Here is a 16,504-nt window from a genome sequence, read left to right on the forward strand (position 1 = left end):
TTGGGATGTGTATGCATCTGGTAACTTATAATAACTCAAAATCAAATTCACTTCTATAACAAGTACATTTATTACACAAAAAACAAGCGTATATGTAGTGCATAAACATGACATGTTATTTAAAACATGCATAATCATGTATATTGCGAAACATGAAAGGGGTGCATTCCCCTAAGAGAAAGGCACAATCATCTCAGCTGATACTAGCACCTCATCTCAGATCCCCCAGAATCCTCTCCTTTAGAGCCACCATATGAACGCCTCAGTCCCAGCTGGGATTTCAACAGCACTAGAGACTCGAATGAGTTGACAGGTCTGCATTACACATTGACCCCAAATATTCCTTAATTGTGGAAGTTGGGTTTTAGCTCTCAACCTGTCATACATAATCATTTGGTTAAAAGTAGGCTTTAGCTCTTAACCAGTCATACATAATCATTTGGTTCAGATGACATGTAAGAGAGCAGATCATTTTACGTAGGCTTCTACATGCAGGCTTTAGGTTGAACATTGTATAACGTGTCTATTTCTACACTTAAAAAACAAAAGAGTAGAATAAAAATAGAATAAATACTATTTCACATACTGGTTTTGAAGACAGCTATTCCTATCTAGAAACTGTACACCAAGTTCAGCTTGTGTGGTACTGAACAGTTTGACGTGGATAAAAGAAAATAAACATAGTCTTTGTAAAAGGCACATACTAGTTTGGAGTTTCTTTAGTGTCTCTGTTTGAAATGATGGTGTAGCTAGGCAGTATACCAGGTATATACACACAAGCCAAAAAACTTACCATACTTAAAGATACTTACAAAGTATAAGAAATAAAAGCAGTCAAACTCAAGTCAATTTTAGGTACACTTCCAATGTACTTACAAGAAAATGTTTGAAGATCTAATTTAATACATTTAAATTAGATTTAAGTACACTCCTTTTCTGTTTAGCAGTAATTATGCCTTAAGTTACATTCTACAATGTCCACAGCTAGAGTGCTTTGTGTAGATAATACAAGATGCCGCCAAATAAATAATTAGTATTTCAACCACTATGTCATCAATTTATCAATGAATGTCAATTCAAAATGCTACTGAAATAACCATGCTTTTTCTACATCTTGATTTGAAATGTTTGCTGTTTTATGTTTCTTAAAGCAATTTTATGTAACTTTATAAACTACAAATGATACCTTGAGCCTTGACTCCTTGCCACTGTAAACACAATTAAGACACCATATTATACACATACACAGCACATCAACATTGACAAAGCGTATATAGTGTAGTTCAACGAGAGAGTCCCAGGGTTTTGCTACGATAACATATCCTTACATCACTTGCATCTCTAGAAGGTCTGTCATTTTGCATATATACTGTATATTTATAGTATCCATCTTTTGCACAATATTGAAAGAAATTACACTAGACACTACAAGATTAAAGCAATAATCGTAATCTGGATTAATTTGTGATCTGTTTACTCAACTAATAAACTCAAATATCATTCCTTCTGTTAAGACAAAACCTGAGGTACCTCACCGACACAGGGGGAAGCCTTGGTTGCTGTACTAACATCCATTTGGTTAGACAAGGAAAAAGAGATGCAAATGCCATCGCTCAATGATTTCCATTGGTCCTTCCATTGGTCCTTAGATACTGAAAGGATTTCAAGCTAGCAAGATTGATCCTGCTCTCCACATCAAGTAAATGGTTTCTGGTGTGGTCAGCACGTGATAGAAATGTCTTTACGTCATTGTACAGGTTGAGATACGTTCAGCGGAACATTTTGGTAGAAGAAGCTCAGTTGGAATGTGAAATTGTTTTTGTAAAAAAGGCATAGGTCATTTAGGGCTAGGAGAGACAAGGCCACATTTAAAAGAGACATCTTTGTGAAGTCCGGGATTTCATTGAGTTTGGAACCATGTGTCAAAAAAGAGTTCTGACCAGTCTCCGCCCCTTGTCTTTGATTCGAGGAAAGGTGGCACTGGTCTCAGTGCTTATTGGATGAGAGCTTAATGGGGTAGTACCCCCTTTTCTTCTAAGTAGGAAGTCCACACTTGAGGAAGTCATAGCGTAGAAGACGTTTCCTGTGGCAGGAATAACTAACTCTGTAGGGTATACAAATATGCAGAGCATGCAAATGAATAGCTGTGAACTGTTTACAACCAACATACATTAAGTCTTGCAGCTTCAGATCATTTCCTCACCTTTTCCCTCAGGAAGTAGTTGAATAAGCTCATATTTGGAGGCCTCTTTACGGTCCTGATTGTTCTTCTCAAGGGCAGAACTGATGACAGTGGGGGTCTTGTCATTGCTTGACACCTGAGCAGACAATGAGACAGCTTTACTCCTACTTGTTATATTCCGAATGCATTACTGTTCCCCCTAAGGAAAATTGTTTTATTACTGCCAGATGCTTAACAATTTAAGACAGAAAATCCTTTACTTAAGTTAATGTCAGTTTTCTTGTCCCCCCACCATAATGCTTCGATATAAATTCCCATCATGTAAATCCATCCGTATCCTGATGATTCGCATATCTGGCCCCGACCCTTGATGGTTATAGGTGGGATTGTTGCCACAGGAGACGGATCGACGATGTGATTTGACAGTGTTAGGTGATGGGGTCAATGCAGCAGAGGGGGTGGGTTCAGTAGATGAAGGGGAGGAGTCCACATCAAGACAGGAAACCGAAGGGGATTTCATATGCTGCAACATCAACAACAACAATAATGATAACTACAAAGCTTCTCCGCCAAGGAGAATGCAAAAGACAAGAATACACATAAGAGCATTAAAGGACCTTTGTCGTTCCATAGCATGTGTTTTTGCAAGCCCTTTAATGATTGATGAACACAAGGTTGTGCTTGTTAGTAAAATCAAAAATAAAATAAAATAAAATCAAAATAACATACTACCATACACACAATAAACAATACAGTAGCTTAACTACTGTATTGCAGTTAAGCTACAATACAGTAGCTTAACTACAATACATCCTGTGCTATATATAACATATATAGCACAGGATGACATGCACACAAACATTTTGGCACATCATTAGATCATTACCTTTGCAAGCTTGGACAGTAAGTGATTGACAGGAGAGGGAAAGTCAAACATACTTTCACTGTCACCAGCCAGACTGGTTCTTGAGGAACTTAAGCTGTATAAAAGATGGACAGAGTTACTCATGCACAATTTGTATACTCTATTGAATGTATGTTTGATACTTAGAGGTTTAATCTAACTCGTATCAATATTATTTGTATTTGCAGTATTTACTCTGGGCACTGAGTGACGATGACAGTGGGGGTAGGGCCACGACTTGGACTAGGTTCACTTGGGGCTTCGATCTTATTGGAGAGTCTATAACTGCAGCACACATATCGAAACACAAGTTTAAAAAAATATTTTTGCATGCATATACCAATATAAGAGTAAAAAAAAGATATGGTATACTGTATTATTGTGCTCCTATTCCATTGTACCTTTCTTCTTCAGTTAGTGTCGGAACACTGTTGTACCACTGTAGGAAGGCGTCGTCAGAGATGAAGACACAGTTTTTACAGGAAGATTGGAGGAGTCGAATTTGAGCTAAAACTTCAAATTCCTGTAAGAAACAAAACCACTTATCTCTCTCTCTCTCTACATATATATATATATATATGCACATACAGTATATAAACATAAATGCTTATAGCATAAATGGCTTAAACATTCTGTGAAAGTATATATCAAAGTAAAACAACAGCGTAAAAATACAGTACAGTACACTGCTTCTGCTTTTAACTTGAGTTAATGACCCTACAAGGAGTGCTGAATTCCTTCCCTTACGAAACAATGCAATACTTACACGTCTCCGTTTGTCAAAGTTGATATAGCCATTCTGAAAGGGAGAAACAGGAAGTTTTTGTGTAATTTTGTCATGTCGCAAATGGGCATGTCACAAATGAGTTTCACTTGAAATTATGATTGCAGTGGTTTGACCCATTGGCAAGAGGACACATCCCAAAGATTCACCTCTAGCTTGTCTTTGACTGCTGTGTCCAACATAGTGAGGTCAGTCAGGAAGATGCCCAAGTAGGGCACTGTGCCCTGGGCACTGGACTGAAAGAGAAGAAAAAGCAGGAGCATTGTCAGCACCACTGAACATTAATGCCTGTATTCTTTATATCATGGTAATGTCTTAATTAGACCAAACAGTCTACCAATCGAATACAAATCACTATTTCAAAACAATATGGATATGAGAGCCCTCATATAAACATTGAGATTATTAATGAATAATAACAAAGATTTTTGTGCTATTTGTCCTGCTTATCAACCACTTGGCCATATTTTGCACTTACTAGACATGCCAAGGATCACTGCGATTCACTTTTGATTAGCACTAATGTACATTGTAATTTTTAAGGATTATTTTTTATTTTTTATGTTGTGCATATTAATTCGGCTGTAACAGTGCCATTTCTTACCAGGGATCAATAATAGTAGAATTGTAGTTTGTCACACATTCCCATATTGTTCTGTAACACTTCTGTTACAAGATATGTGTGACATTAAATTCTCTTACCCCTATATGTCTTCTGTTGTTCATTTTGCTGTCCACATTGGCAAACTTCGAAGTGCCCTCCTAGAAAAGACACAAACTAACAGTGGAAATTCCTCTTCCATTCAAAAAGGGTTTACCACATTGACTTTGACTATACGGTGTATAAAAATAGCATCGGCTGAAAAATCCTGACAAATTATGCTGTATACTTCTTGTATTGAATGCCTTACACGTTTTCAACCTTGTCTGGTATAGTTACCCATTTCAGGCATAATGAGCTAGGAAGTGGTTTGCTCTGGCGATTATCAAAGCCCAACAGAAGATGTCGGAGAAGCTTTCTCCGACATCAAAGCTCTGATTGAAGTTTTCAAATGAAAGCAACAGCAAATGCTTTTGGGAATTTGCGAATGTCTATGGCTAAAATTGATGCTAATGCATAAGTATTGATGCCTGCATAGTTTAATAGTGAGTCCAAATTATGTAAATCCTTCTTATTCCCCCAACCCCCACTCACAATGCATCCTGAACACAATACATATTTAAAGAAACTGCTGTTTTGTGTGACAGATTTGTGGCAGCTATACAGAACCAGATTAAACCTATTCTGGGCCTAAACAGCATGTTCACTCTGATGTAGATACTCTTTAAAAAAAGGACTTTCACTTCTGTAAGTTTTTATTGAGTACAGACAAGTACAAATTTTGCATGAACTAAATCGTTTTTGGAAACCTGTCTCCATAAAAGTCCCTCACCTCTTTGAGCAGCTCTCTGCTGTGGGAGAAATTGTCCTTCTCTGAGAAAATGTCTGACAGCTCCTCGTATCTCCTCACGGTCTCCCTGTCAGGGTCACGTGACAAAGACGATGAGTGATGGGTGTGAAAAGGCTTGGCCGACATTCTTTCCAAGAGACACAACATCCAGATCAAAACTACAATGAAAATGTTAATGAAATATTATACTTGTCTGTGTCTAGCCAGGTGCGCCTCAGTCTGTGTATGGGGTTACTCTGCAGTGCACAAACAATGGCATACAAGGACGAAAAGTTTTTCCTTGCTCGGCACTCCTGTTCAAAATAAAAATACATGCCCACACCCACACATTATGTACTACACACAAACCTGCAGGTCAATGGGTTTGATGGGCATTGAATTACTCTTACTGTCTGACATGTTCAATGATGCACAGTTATAAAGATACTTCTTTCTTAAAAAAAAAGTTGCTGGGGGTGGGGGGGTCAGGACAGTGATTTGGAAACAAAATGTATAGGAAAATAGTTTACATTCTTGAATGCAAAAATTACTAAATAATATATTTCCATATTGCTCCGGAGAATGAAGGCTGTGTCTTTTCAAATAACGAATGCTAAATAAATACTTTCTGTCCACCAGTGCCAATCTGTCAAACTTCATTTCTCATAAGACATATTTGTCATATCGCACAGATTACATATTGAATTATTTAAACGATCCCAGTGTCCTTTGGCTTTTTGTGTTTGACCCACTAACCTCCGCCACACTGATCCATTGCTCAAGGACACGAGCTCTCTGCCAGCTGCGTAGCTGCGTGGACCACAAGCAGGACGCCGACACAGTATTGGCAAGCTTGTTAAACTGCCGTACCGTGGCCCGAACAGACCAACACACTCCCTCCCGTCCCTTCTTATCTCTTTGGGACCACAGTGAACCCAGGCAGTGGTACGGAACCAGACGGACAAACAACTCCTGGCAGAAGGAGGGAGGCGAAGCAGAGAGGTAGGCAAAGAGAGATCGACCGCAGGAGAGAATATGGGTTGAGGGGATGAAATTGTTTTTTACGTGTAACTTTGTAATTGACATGAACAAGGCAAATGAAGATCATCATTTTTTAATTTCACGAGGGGAGATTCAATGTTTTCAATGTAACAGGGTTTCGGCTCACAGTCTCTATCTTTGTAAGCTGCTCAGCAATCAGCCCAGCTGGAAACACCAGTATGTTGGTGGCATCAAACTTGGAGGGGTCAGGAGGGGGAATCCGGGAGATAGTTTTATCTGAAGAGACATACAGTACAACGAGACATTGACATTAATAAATCAAACTGAAAATGCTAGTAAGGCTTATGAAAGAGACATTCAGAGCGGTCAGCCACCACTAAAGACTAAGAGTGTGGAATATTGGCTTTATCTCAGTGTTATGGTCATATGCTTTGTTCAAGGGCTGAATATTTGTAACGGTATGCACTTCAAAGCCCACTTTCATTCTTGATTAGTAAACGTGTAGGCTACCTACAAGACAATGCGAATATGGATACTCAAAATGGACACGGACCTGTTTGGCTGTCAGAAAGCAGAGCCTTCTCACTGAGCTCCTCTGCAATCTTGAGGAGGCGACTGCGGAGATCTGAGGCGGAAAAGTCCTGGGGGAGGAGAGGGGCTAGGCGCAGCAGGTGGGAGGGCTCCCCCAAAGAGAGGAAATCCTCGGGGTACTCCGAAAGCCAAGTGTTAAACACCATGCACACCGCTCTGAGGAGAACAGGAAGGAAGAGAAGAGGAACAAGATAGACAGAGATGTGAGGAACAATTTGTTAACAGATACATGGCTGGAGATATGTAGTACTTTGAAAGCCTCACCTGTTGAAAGTTTGCCTGGTCTGACTTCTTGTGCTTTCTCCTGGTGGATGCTCTAATCTAGACGGAGGCAATCAAATGAAATCATCAACAAAGAGTGCAACTTTGAATGTGTCCAATAGAGATCATTGATGTATTTCTGTGCCGAGGCTTGTTTGCCTGGGATTTCGCTGTATTCATTGATGTGTTTTTTCAACCTGTCAGTCAGGATGTCCAGCACTCTCTTGGTGGTGATGAAGGAGCGATAGGTGGAGAGAAAGATGGTAATAAAGGAGGAGTCTCCCATAGAGAAGGAGTGGAGAAGGTGTAGGACTAGCTTCTCTTCTGTTCCTGCTTTCACACATTGGGAGCGTGGGGCAGAGGACTGAATGGAGGCAGGGGGGGAGGGAAGAAAAAAAGAGAGGACGTTTTTTCCAAACTAAAAGGACCCTTTAACAACCCTTTGTCTCTTTTTTCAACAACACATATGTGTTGTATTGTATGTTGAATTGTATGCATTCTCACCATTGGACTGGTGGTGGTGCCATGCTGTTGTTTCATCACAACCGTGTATATCACTCCATCCTCCTCCTCCTCCAACACAGTGGACTGAGGAAAAAAAGTTTCATGTCCAGTTCAAAAAGGCTTGAGAAACGTTTCAAATGTATAGCATTATAGACTTCTGGCACATACAGCAACAATCGACTACAATATGCAGTATGATTCATTGTGTTGGGTTATAAATGTAAGTGGGAAGACTTTGTATGTGGGAGGTAAGCACAGTGTGTTTTTGGTATTATGGGCTCATATTCCCTGTCTGATACTTAAGTTCCCTACAATACATTCAATCGAATCCCCTATTGACGCCAGGGCAAGACTTTGGAAGAAAGAGGGTGGCCAAGTTAGTATGTGAGTTAACCTTACCAAGTCCAGAGGACAGTACCATGTTGTTTTCATCGGGGAGAGCTCACCCTGAAGGACAATCCACATAGATTATACAGATATCACTCAAAATTAGCTGTAGACTTCTGAAGTCTTATCCATGTCTTAACCTCATATAAGGCCCAGGCAAAATGGAATCACACGCCAATATTTGCTTGTGTATGTTTTTAGAATGACAGAATGTTTGACTTTTTGGTAAGCAAAGCTTGCTGTATTAACTATAGCGTTGAAAATATTACATAAAAATGTCTTTTTAGGTAACCTATGAAAACAGTTCTGATGCTGAATACTGTCAGGAAGTAGAAAATTGGAACAATCACATATTTACTGGGGTGATTTAGGGACTGCATTGTGCAACCCTATTCAGTACAATCAAAATACCTCAAATGCATGTCAAAAAGAATCTTGGGGTGGAACATGATGTTTGTTTACAAACAAAGAACCACAATAGAATGTTTTTGATAATGAACATACATTAAGGTATTTGAATCTGACAGTAAAGTAGTAGAGGGTTTCTTTGGAACACACATGAAAACACATGCTATGACAACATAACTTTAGCTGAAAGCATTTTCCAATTAAAGAATAAATGAAAGCCACTCAAAATGTAAAAATAATATAGATTGCCACAAACAAATGATTAAATAACTAATATGCCATTCAATAAGATACTATAACATATTCAAGGAACATATCCTGTTACACTTCTACTGACATTGAGACTAATGCACAGGGATTTTCCATTCTGAAACATGTATGAGACACAGTGACATCATGATTCCAATGACACTGAACATGATAACTTCATCATTGTATATGGATCCTTTTACTCCATATGTCTACTAAATAAACCAACTATAGAAAATGAATCAAAGCAATAATGACTCAAAAAATAACACTTTTTTCAGTTCTTATAAGAGAGAGTTTACTGTCTGTTGTATTTGTCTCTCATCACCTAGTTTCCAAACTACGACAAACTTCCAAATACTGTTTTAAGATGAGGGTAACATAAAACTGCAGGCACAAGTAAAAAATAAGTTCATGTGGACAACCGATTAGGGCTGAACAATAGCCGTTGTTACTTATTATCTGCTAATGTCCTTATTTGATCTGTTATATTGCTGTTACTGTCATTAGACACTCTAAGTGTCCATAAACCTGATTCACATTACCTTAACTTGATTATCAAAGTTCAGTGCTCTATGTAGTAGATGTACCATATTGTAGTAAATCTATTAGAATATTTCAATGGAGTGCTGGTTTTGAACAAACTGGTTTAGCTGTCCATTCTGCTTTCCTCTCTTGCTGAGCCTTTCAGTTAACACATATCTACTCGTCCTTTTCTTTCTTTCCCACAAACTCATGCCAGATGTACTTCAAGTTCCCACCACAAGCACACAAGTTACCTTTGACTCGACAAGTCCAGGCAGGCAAAGAGCATTGATCTTCCTTGAAATATTCACCAGAAAGGAGCAAACATTATCTCTGACCTGCCTTGACTTTTCCTTTATCTACTTGGATTATTATTCACCGCTGACCTGCTTCTGAGTCTTTGTCTTTCGATCGTCTAGATTTTGCACCCGTCTTCGACCAACACACACAAACACACCTGAAGCAATAGCTAGGGCCACCCCCTGTGCTAATACGTAATGGACACACCTATCACACACACGCACACACACACACACACACACACACACACACACACACAAATAAGATAAAGACCTGCACATAAACACACAAGGACATGCTCCAGTCAGTTTAAATGACCAAAGCTATTGTTTGAACATTAGAATACATTCTCTCTCCCAATCTTTCCTCCCCTCTGTCCCTTTATCTTACCTTACATAAATTACCTTCCGCCAATGTGGATGAACCTGTTTGGCGGAGTATCCAGCACTCACTGAACAGATCACATGCAGAGAGAGTATTGCTTGAGATCTGAACATATTGATTTCACGCTAGCTCACATGGGCTCAGTTTTTATTCGCCCTGATACAAATATGTTAATTTATCACACAGCCTAAATACACTTGACTACCAAATGCTGGTCAAAAATGTTCAGTCAACCAGGAGGCAAGCCCTGTTTACTTAACGTAGCAGTAGCTAATGTTGCTAACTGCTAGTCTTATCCCTTTAAAGACAACAAGGTAAGACTGTGTAAACATACTGCAGTAACTAGAAACCATGTACACAAAGTAAAGCTGTGAAATGATTATAACACATTGTTAAAGTTCAGAAAGTGCTATCAAAGCTCTTCAGTGCATCCCCTAACTGTTGTGAGCTAAGCCAGCTGGGAGGGGCTATATGGACAGTTCACTACAACTGACTCTCACCAGGGTTTTGCACCCGCTATGCATGTTGACACTGGCATTTTAAGGACAACTTTTAATTGTACTACTGTGTTTTGTAGATTTACACTGTATTGAGTAATTTGTTTTGTAATGTTGCATCTGCTAATGTAACAGCACAATTTCTATCTGGTGTCCAATGAAGAGCTACTCTACTCAAATACCACAAATATGTTTTTGTACTCAAGCATAGAGTATTATTAACTAACAGTTTAATGTTTCATGTAAATACCATGAACTTGAAGTAAAGGTGAGGTCAAATTGTATACATATTTTTTAACAAATAAATAGCATTTTACTCTAAAGTGTATTTAAGTTGAATCACAGTGGTCAAATGTGTTGCGTATCCCCACCACTTTCTCCTTGGTCAAAGGTGTAGTTTTCCTGCAGGTAAGAGTTCAACCAACAACCACAATGTGTACATCTAAACCAGTAAACAGAGGATTTGAAAGAGTCCACTAGGGATCTAGTTAACCATATCAGCCTAGCCAAATATTTTGGGCCTTCAAAATTTGCGATAGTTAAAAACTCACCTATTAAAATGAAATACCTAAATTCAAATAGATTTTCTGTCTAACAGTGTCCTTACTCTAAGCCAAACTATTTGATAGGTACAGTATCTTCTCAAACAGTCAAAGTAAAAACTTGACTGCCAGGCAGCTTTGAAGATAAGATAGGAATCGTTGGCCAACATTGCCGAAGCTTCAGTTCCTGAGGAAACGTTGTGATAAGAAGCAAGAACTTTATTTCAGTTATAATTTAAATTCCATTGCTCATGATCTGTCCCAGCCATTATCTTTAATACACATGCTTCTTTCTTCTTCAATGCTACTTAGTATTTTAGAAGTCCCTTTCTCTCATGACTCGATACTCTCCTTGTCTCTACGTTTCCATGTTTTCTTTTCCCTCCATACAGGAAGTCCATAATGGGCAGAGACAAACACAGGAAGCAGGACGTACAGTGTTGTCATAAAGCTATTTTTCCTCCTTCTCCTTCCTTCACAACAAAGTTCCGTCAGCCTCTTAACACCACTGCAATGGAGTAAAGGACAATTCCCCCCCCCCCTCCCAACAAGCAGGAACTGTGTCACAGCGCCTCCAACTTAATCCTTAAGTTTCAATTCTGCCAGTTGTCTGCTGCTTACAACAACTATTTTCAGCTTTCTGCCTTAAAATAATACCCAATTTTACCAGCTGTATTTTGAAATGGTAGATGATTGTCATTATTTAACATGTAGTAGCACTACTGCTGCCACGATTATTGTTTGCAACTGTGTAACATTATTTCTATTGGGCGGTGGTCATAAATATATCTTCTGAAGCTTTATTTAAAGATGCCCATTGTTGTGGAGCACTCCCCATGTCTCGCACCCCTTCCTTCCTCTTTCTCTGTTTGTCTTCTCACGGTTTCTTTTAGTTATGCCCTTTTCTGTTTCTTTTTGTTTTTAAATAAGTGAAGTATGAAATTTAAGCCTTCTTTATAGCCTTGTGTCAAATCTATCTCTATCCAATGTAGCTATAAATCTTGTTTGCATGATTATTTTATCTATGAAGGTCATATCCCAGGGGCAACCCCCTCCCCACGCCCCAAAATTGTTCTTTCGTTTTTGTGCACAGCCAAGCCCAAAATCAAAATGCTACAGGCAACGTGGGTCACTGTCTCATGACAAAACTGTGAGACCCATTTTAGAGAGAAATGCAGGTGTCACTTTCACTTGTTCCACTGAGCTAGTGAATTACTGCAAATCAGTCACTACAGCTGCAATTTCAGTAATGTTGCTAATCGCCAAATTTTAAGTCTATGAAAACAGATACGGAGAAAGAACACTGTATTACTCTGAAAAGAAAAGTTCACCAGTGCGCAAGGGGTGGCTATTTATTGTGAGTTCTGAACCCACTGTACAAACCTATACACATGCATCCAAGTTTCCCTCATGAAAGAGTAAGCAAGCGCCTGGATTGGATTCCACTTGACAGGCTGTCTGTGGGGATTGCCTATGATATTGTATCTGTGTGCACAGTGGGGGAAAGAGCAGGTGTACAACACATCACCCCGCAGACCGCCACATACATTATTTACATTCAGCCTGTGCAGCCGTCATGTGACCCCACTTGGGAGCGGATGGAGGGGAAGTTTCCCTTGTTGAAGTCTGAGTCAGTGTGACTTCTTAATATAGCCTGGGGAGTTTCTAGTGGTTGCTTGCGAACATTCAAATCGTGGCCCAGCCGAATAAGACAACCACAAGTTCAGCCGTCTTATGTACAGTACACGTCTTTTTCATTTATGTATCTTAAATTACTACAAAAAAAGAAATGATGTAACAACGTGGAACTTTGATGAAACTAACACCTCCTGTACAGCAACATGATGTGGCCTCTAATAAAGAATGACCATTTTAAAGCAGCTCGAGAATCATATTCACCTATTTTCCATACAGTTCTTTATTCCACACGTTTATTACGTTATATTTATTCATTTTGTGTCATTTACTAACACTACTTTGTGGAAAGTACTTGGAAAGTAACCTCTTTGTTGTCTATTTGTAATTTACTGTAAGGTGATATATCCCCTCTGGCTTTTCTGCCAACCGACCAACGTGCTTGCTGTTTACTCAGAATCTGGTTGCTTTTTTACCACGGTTTTTCAGTGAACTGCTTAAGGGCCACATACAATCTGTGGTTTAGCAGATTCAGTCAGACAAAGATTGATTCAATTGCATGCACTTGCCACTTGGGTGAAGTTCTCCTTTTTTTTCTTTACAAGATGGGCAACATTTAGCTCGTTGACACGTTTGATTGTAGTGTCAACTAAATATTTTTTTTTTAAGTGTTCGGAGAGACTGATAATGAGAAAGGAGAAACCAGAGTGCATCCCAACTTTATCCATATAGAAGTGTAATTGTGATGTCTTAGAATCAGATAGTTGCTAGTACCTCCCCATTTTGTTTTTAACTGCTGTACATTTATGAAGAGGTTAAATTAGTAAAGGAAGTCCCTTCAAACCTCTAAGGTGTCCAGTTCTTTGCTGTCAGTCATTCTCCCTGATTGGCTGCTGGGGGTGTTGTTGTCAGGTGGTAAGGGCCGGTAGCCAATGAGAGGAACTTCCCTTGACCCCACCCCTGGCAGGTCTATTCCACCTGTCCGCATATTACGAGGAAGCATTGTGCCAGCAGCTGTGAACAAGTTGAAGAAAGGTACATGGAAGTGTTAAAGTGAGGCACATAGCATTAGCAAATATTCTGAAAGAGTGTTATCTGGAAAAAGCCTATAAAGGTATTGTACATGCCAGGAGCAAACATCATTATGTTACATTTATTACATTTTCTCAGCACTCACATGAGAAAAAAACTATAGTGAACTTGGCAGTTCATTTGTTTAGGCTAAATGGCTTTCATTTTATGTCAACCAGCCTTACTCCAAATTTGAATACCACCTCTCCTTCCCTATTAAATCCCTGCTATCTTGATTACCATGAAGACAGAAAAAAACTGTTACAGGAAGAGAAACAGCATCACAAGAAAGAAGTAGGTGGCATGAGCATTGTGTCCTCATATGGGGAACACACCCTGTTAACAATAGCTTACTTCTTAAGGTATAAAGTTGGACATCAGTTAATCATAGAAGTAGGCAGCAGATCTAGGCCTACAATTACGATTACAGAGAGGATGTTTCCGAAAAACCTTTAGATAAGTAGGCTGTCCATGTCCCTTTAACGATTGCTTGCTCCAAGGTTGAATAACTTGCATTCATACTGCTCCTCACCAAGGAAAACACTCAATGAATGTACTATTTACATCACTAGGCTGTTGCCTACAGCAGTATGGGTCACACCCCGTAATACAAATGTTCTATGTGTCCAGTGCGGCCGTTGGACGGTGCTATTTATACTTATTAACATGATTCTGCATACCTTCTATCAGAAACTTTTTTATTCGAATAATTTGGGGTTTTCAGCCATCATAAAAGTTTGCATACATGCTCATTTGTTTCTGCTGACAAACATTCAAATTATTTCAGTCAAGGCCGTACGTGATAGATGAAATGTAGGAAATGAAATTAGTAGCGATAAATTGAACTCACAGTGAGCAATGTCATTCGCTGGATCTATTGCATGTCCAACTGTGGTCAGCTGAATTGCGACAGCATCGGGGTGCTGATTTTGTCCTCGATCCAATGTGTGGTAGGCTACCGGTCAGTTGACGAATGTCGCGCCCATCCGTTCTGACAGACGACGAGGGACGAGAGTTTCTCTCCCTATCTATGTCCCCCGCTTGTCGCCTCTCAAGCCTTCATCGGATGATAGCAATACTGGACGCTTTTTGTTAGCTGTAGCAACATTCGCCCTCTCCCTCTCTCTCGTGACGGCGCAGTTCCTGTATGTTGTACACTCAGCGCGTTTGGCAACAGCCCACACTTGGTTCTCTGGCACGAGCTCTGACCAGTGAAATTACAGTGGTCACCTGGGAGCTGTGCTCTTTTTGAGAATGAGTATGTATCCAAAACTCATACTCATGCACTCTGTCATCATCCTATCTTTAACATATATGCCACAGAGCCAAGTAGGTAGTAGGCTACATATAATCCTGACAAGGTATCATCCTGCATTGCTTAAAACATTTTAAAAAACAATCAAGAGTTGGACATATGACCCCCATGAGCTATTGTAATGTGATAAAACAACAAAGTCTTGCATTGAAAAACTAGGCCTATATGTTGTTGCCCTTATTTAATCTGAAAGTAACAGTATGTGCATAGGCATGCATGAGCCACTTCTAAGGGAGACTGAGTAGTATTATCAAGAGCTCAACATGCGACCAGTATTTCATCTCCTCGGTCTCATGACCCCAGTACTCACAAAGTACTGGCTGTGTGAAAGGTTTCTGTTTTCAGAACTGAGCGTCAACCTTATGACCCCTGAAAGAACGCCTTGTGGACATTAATGGTGGTCATTATCTCTGAGGCAAAATAGGCTCCCTGAATGTAGAGATGAAATACTATAGATCTACTGTATACAGTGTGTTTTATCTACTTAAACATGTGTGGTATGTGGTCATTATGTTGTCAACATTCACTGTAGTCTGAAATAAATGGTTAGAGAATGTTGCTTTGTTGTTGTTGTTTTTTGTTTTGTTTTTGGGGGTGGGGGGGTGGGGGGTTAGTAACCTTCGGCAATTGCTTTTTTTTGTGATAGTAACCTTCAGCATTTTTTTTTTGATACCCTTATCCTAAACACTGATTGTGAATGTAGCATCATTTTTCAATAATGGGCATATACAATACAGTAACACACGTACCTACACCCAGCTATATGAAAAAAACATCGAATTACAGTGTAGTTAACTACTCAAGTTACTACATATACTCAACTGTATAATAAATAATGGAAATAAACCCTTCTAAATGGTAGGCTTGACGTAATAGTCTAATCTGACATTAGCAGAGGATTGGCCTTCCTCTTGTCACCTTCCAAGGAAATCTACCATCATGCTTCTATGTGATCTTCCAGGCTGAACACTACTGCATCACAATGGTGAGTGCACTGAGCTCGCCATCTAGTGTTAAAAATAAAGAACTGACTACTTCATCTTTAAAATATGCCAGTGGCCATTTTGAGTACAATACAATATTACCATATGCTGGGTTGGTGTGATTCACACATCTGGCACAATAGATAACTACACCAACAAAACAAATACATGTATGTAAAACCCTGAAAGATTGTAGTGTGTAAAGTGTAAATCTACATCAACTGGTTAATCAAATATTTATAGATTAGATCACACAGAGTCATATTTATTCATTTTATAAGACCAACAGATAATAAGGGAAATCATGTAATAGATTTAGACTACCTGGTGATGAATGAGATTGTCACTGTTCTGTGAACAAACCATATGCACTGCGGGGTATTTGATGCAATCATTTGGTTAAAGGGACAACAATTAAAAAATAACAATAATAAATACATATATATTGTGTTAATCCATGCATTACTAAACACAAGATATTTCATTCAAATTTGATAACATTGTGGTCAATGTGACACATTGTATTTCCCTTCTCCTAGTCATAATCTAA

At 39.1% G+C, this 16,504-nt stretch overlaps 1 protein-coding gene across 5 annotated transcripts; it reads right to left on the minus strand.

Annotated features, from left to right (window-relative positions):
* Positions 1-46: 46 nt before the first annotated feature.
* On the minus strand, positions 47-14,840 carry rgl2 (ral guanine nucleotide dissociation stimulator-like 2). 5 transcript variants are annotated; one of them, XM_047026440.1, is made up of 20 exons: positions 14,507-14,838; positions 13,430-13,599; positions 8,058-8,105; positions 7,659-7,742; positions 7,352-7,518; positions 7,158-7,214; positions 6,856-7,049; positions 6,469-6,578; positions 6,057-6,272; positions 5,511-5,614; positions 5,304-5,388; positions 4,573-4,632; positions 4,020-4,106; positions 3,853-3,885; positions 3,488-3,609; positions 3,282-3,371; positions 3,069-3,162; positions 2,475-2,705; positions 2,204-2,318; positions 47-2,104 (listed from the first exon to the last, which is right to left on the minus strand). In XM_047026440.1, the coding sequence occupies exons 2-20, from the start codon at positions 13,586-13,588 to the stop codon at positions 1,923-1,925; spliced, it is 2,238 nt and encodes a 745-aa protein (XP_046882396.1). In that variant the 5' UTR covers positions 13,589-13,599; positions 14,507-14,838; the 3' UTR covers positions 47-1,922. The 5 variants fall into 5 exon arrangements, with proteins under 5 accessions (XP_046882396.1, XP_046882403.1, XP_046882412.1 ...); XM_047026447.1 differs by lacking the exon at positions 8,058-8,105; XM_047026456.1 differs by lacking the exons at positions 13,430-13,599; positions 14,507-14,838 and adding an exon at positions 9,482-13,423.
* Positions 14,841-16,504: the final 1,664 nt, after the last annotated feature.

Source organism: Hypomesus transpacificus, chromosome 2 (assembly GCF_021917145.1).
Source record: "Hypomesus transpacificus isolate Combined female chromosome 2, fHypTra1, whole genome shotgun sequence".
In the NCBI taxonomy this organism is placed as follows: Eukaryota; Metazoa; Chordata; class Actinopteri; order Osmeriformes; family Osmeridae; genus Hypomesus; species Hypomesus transpacificus.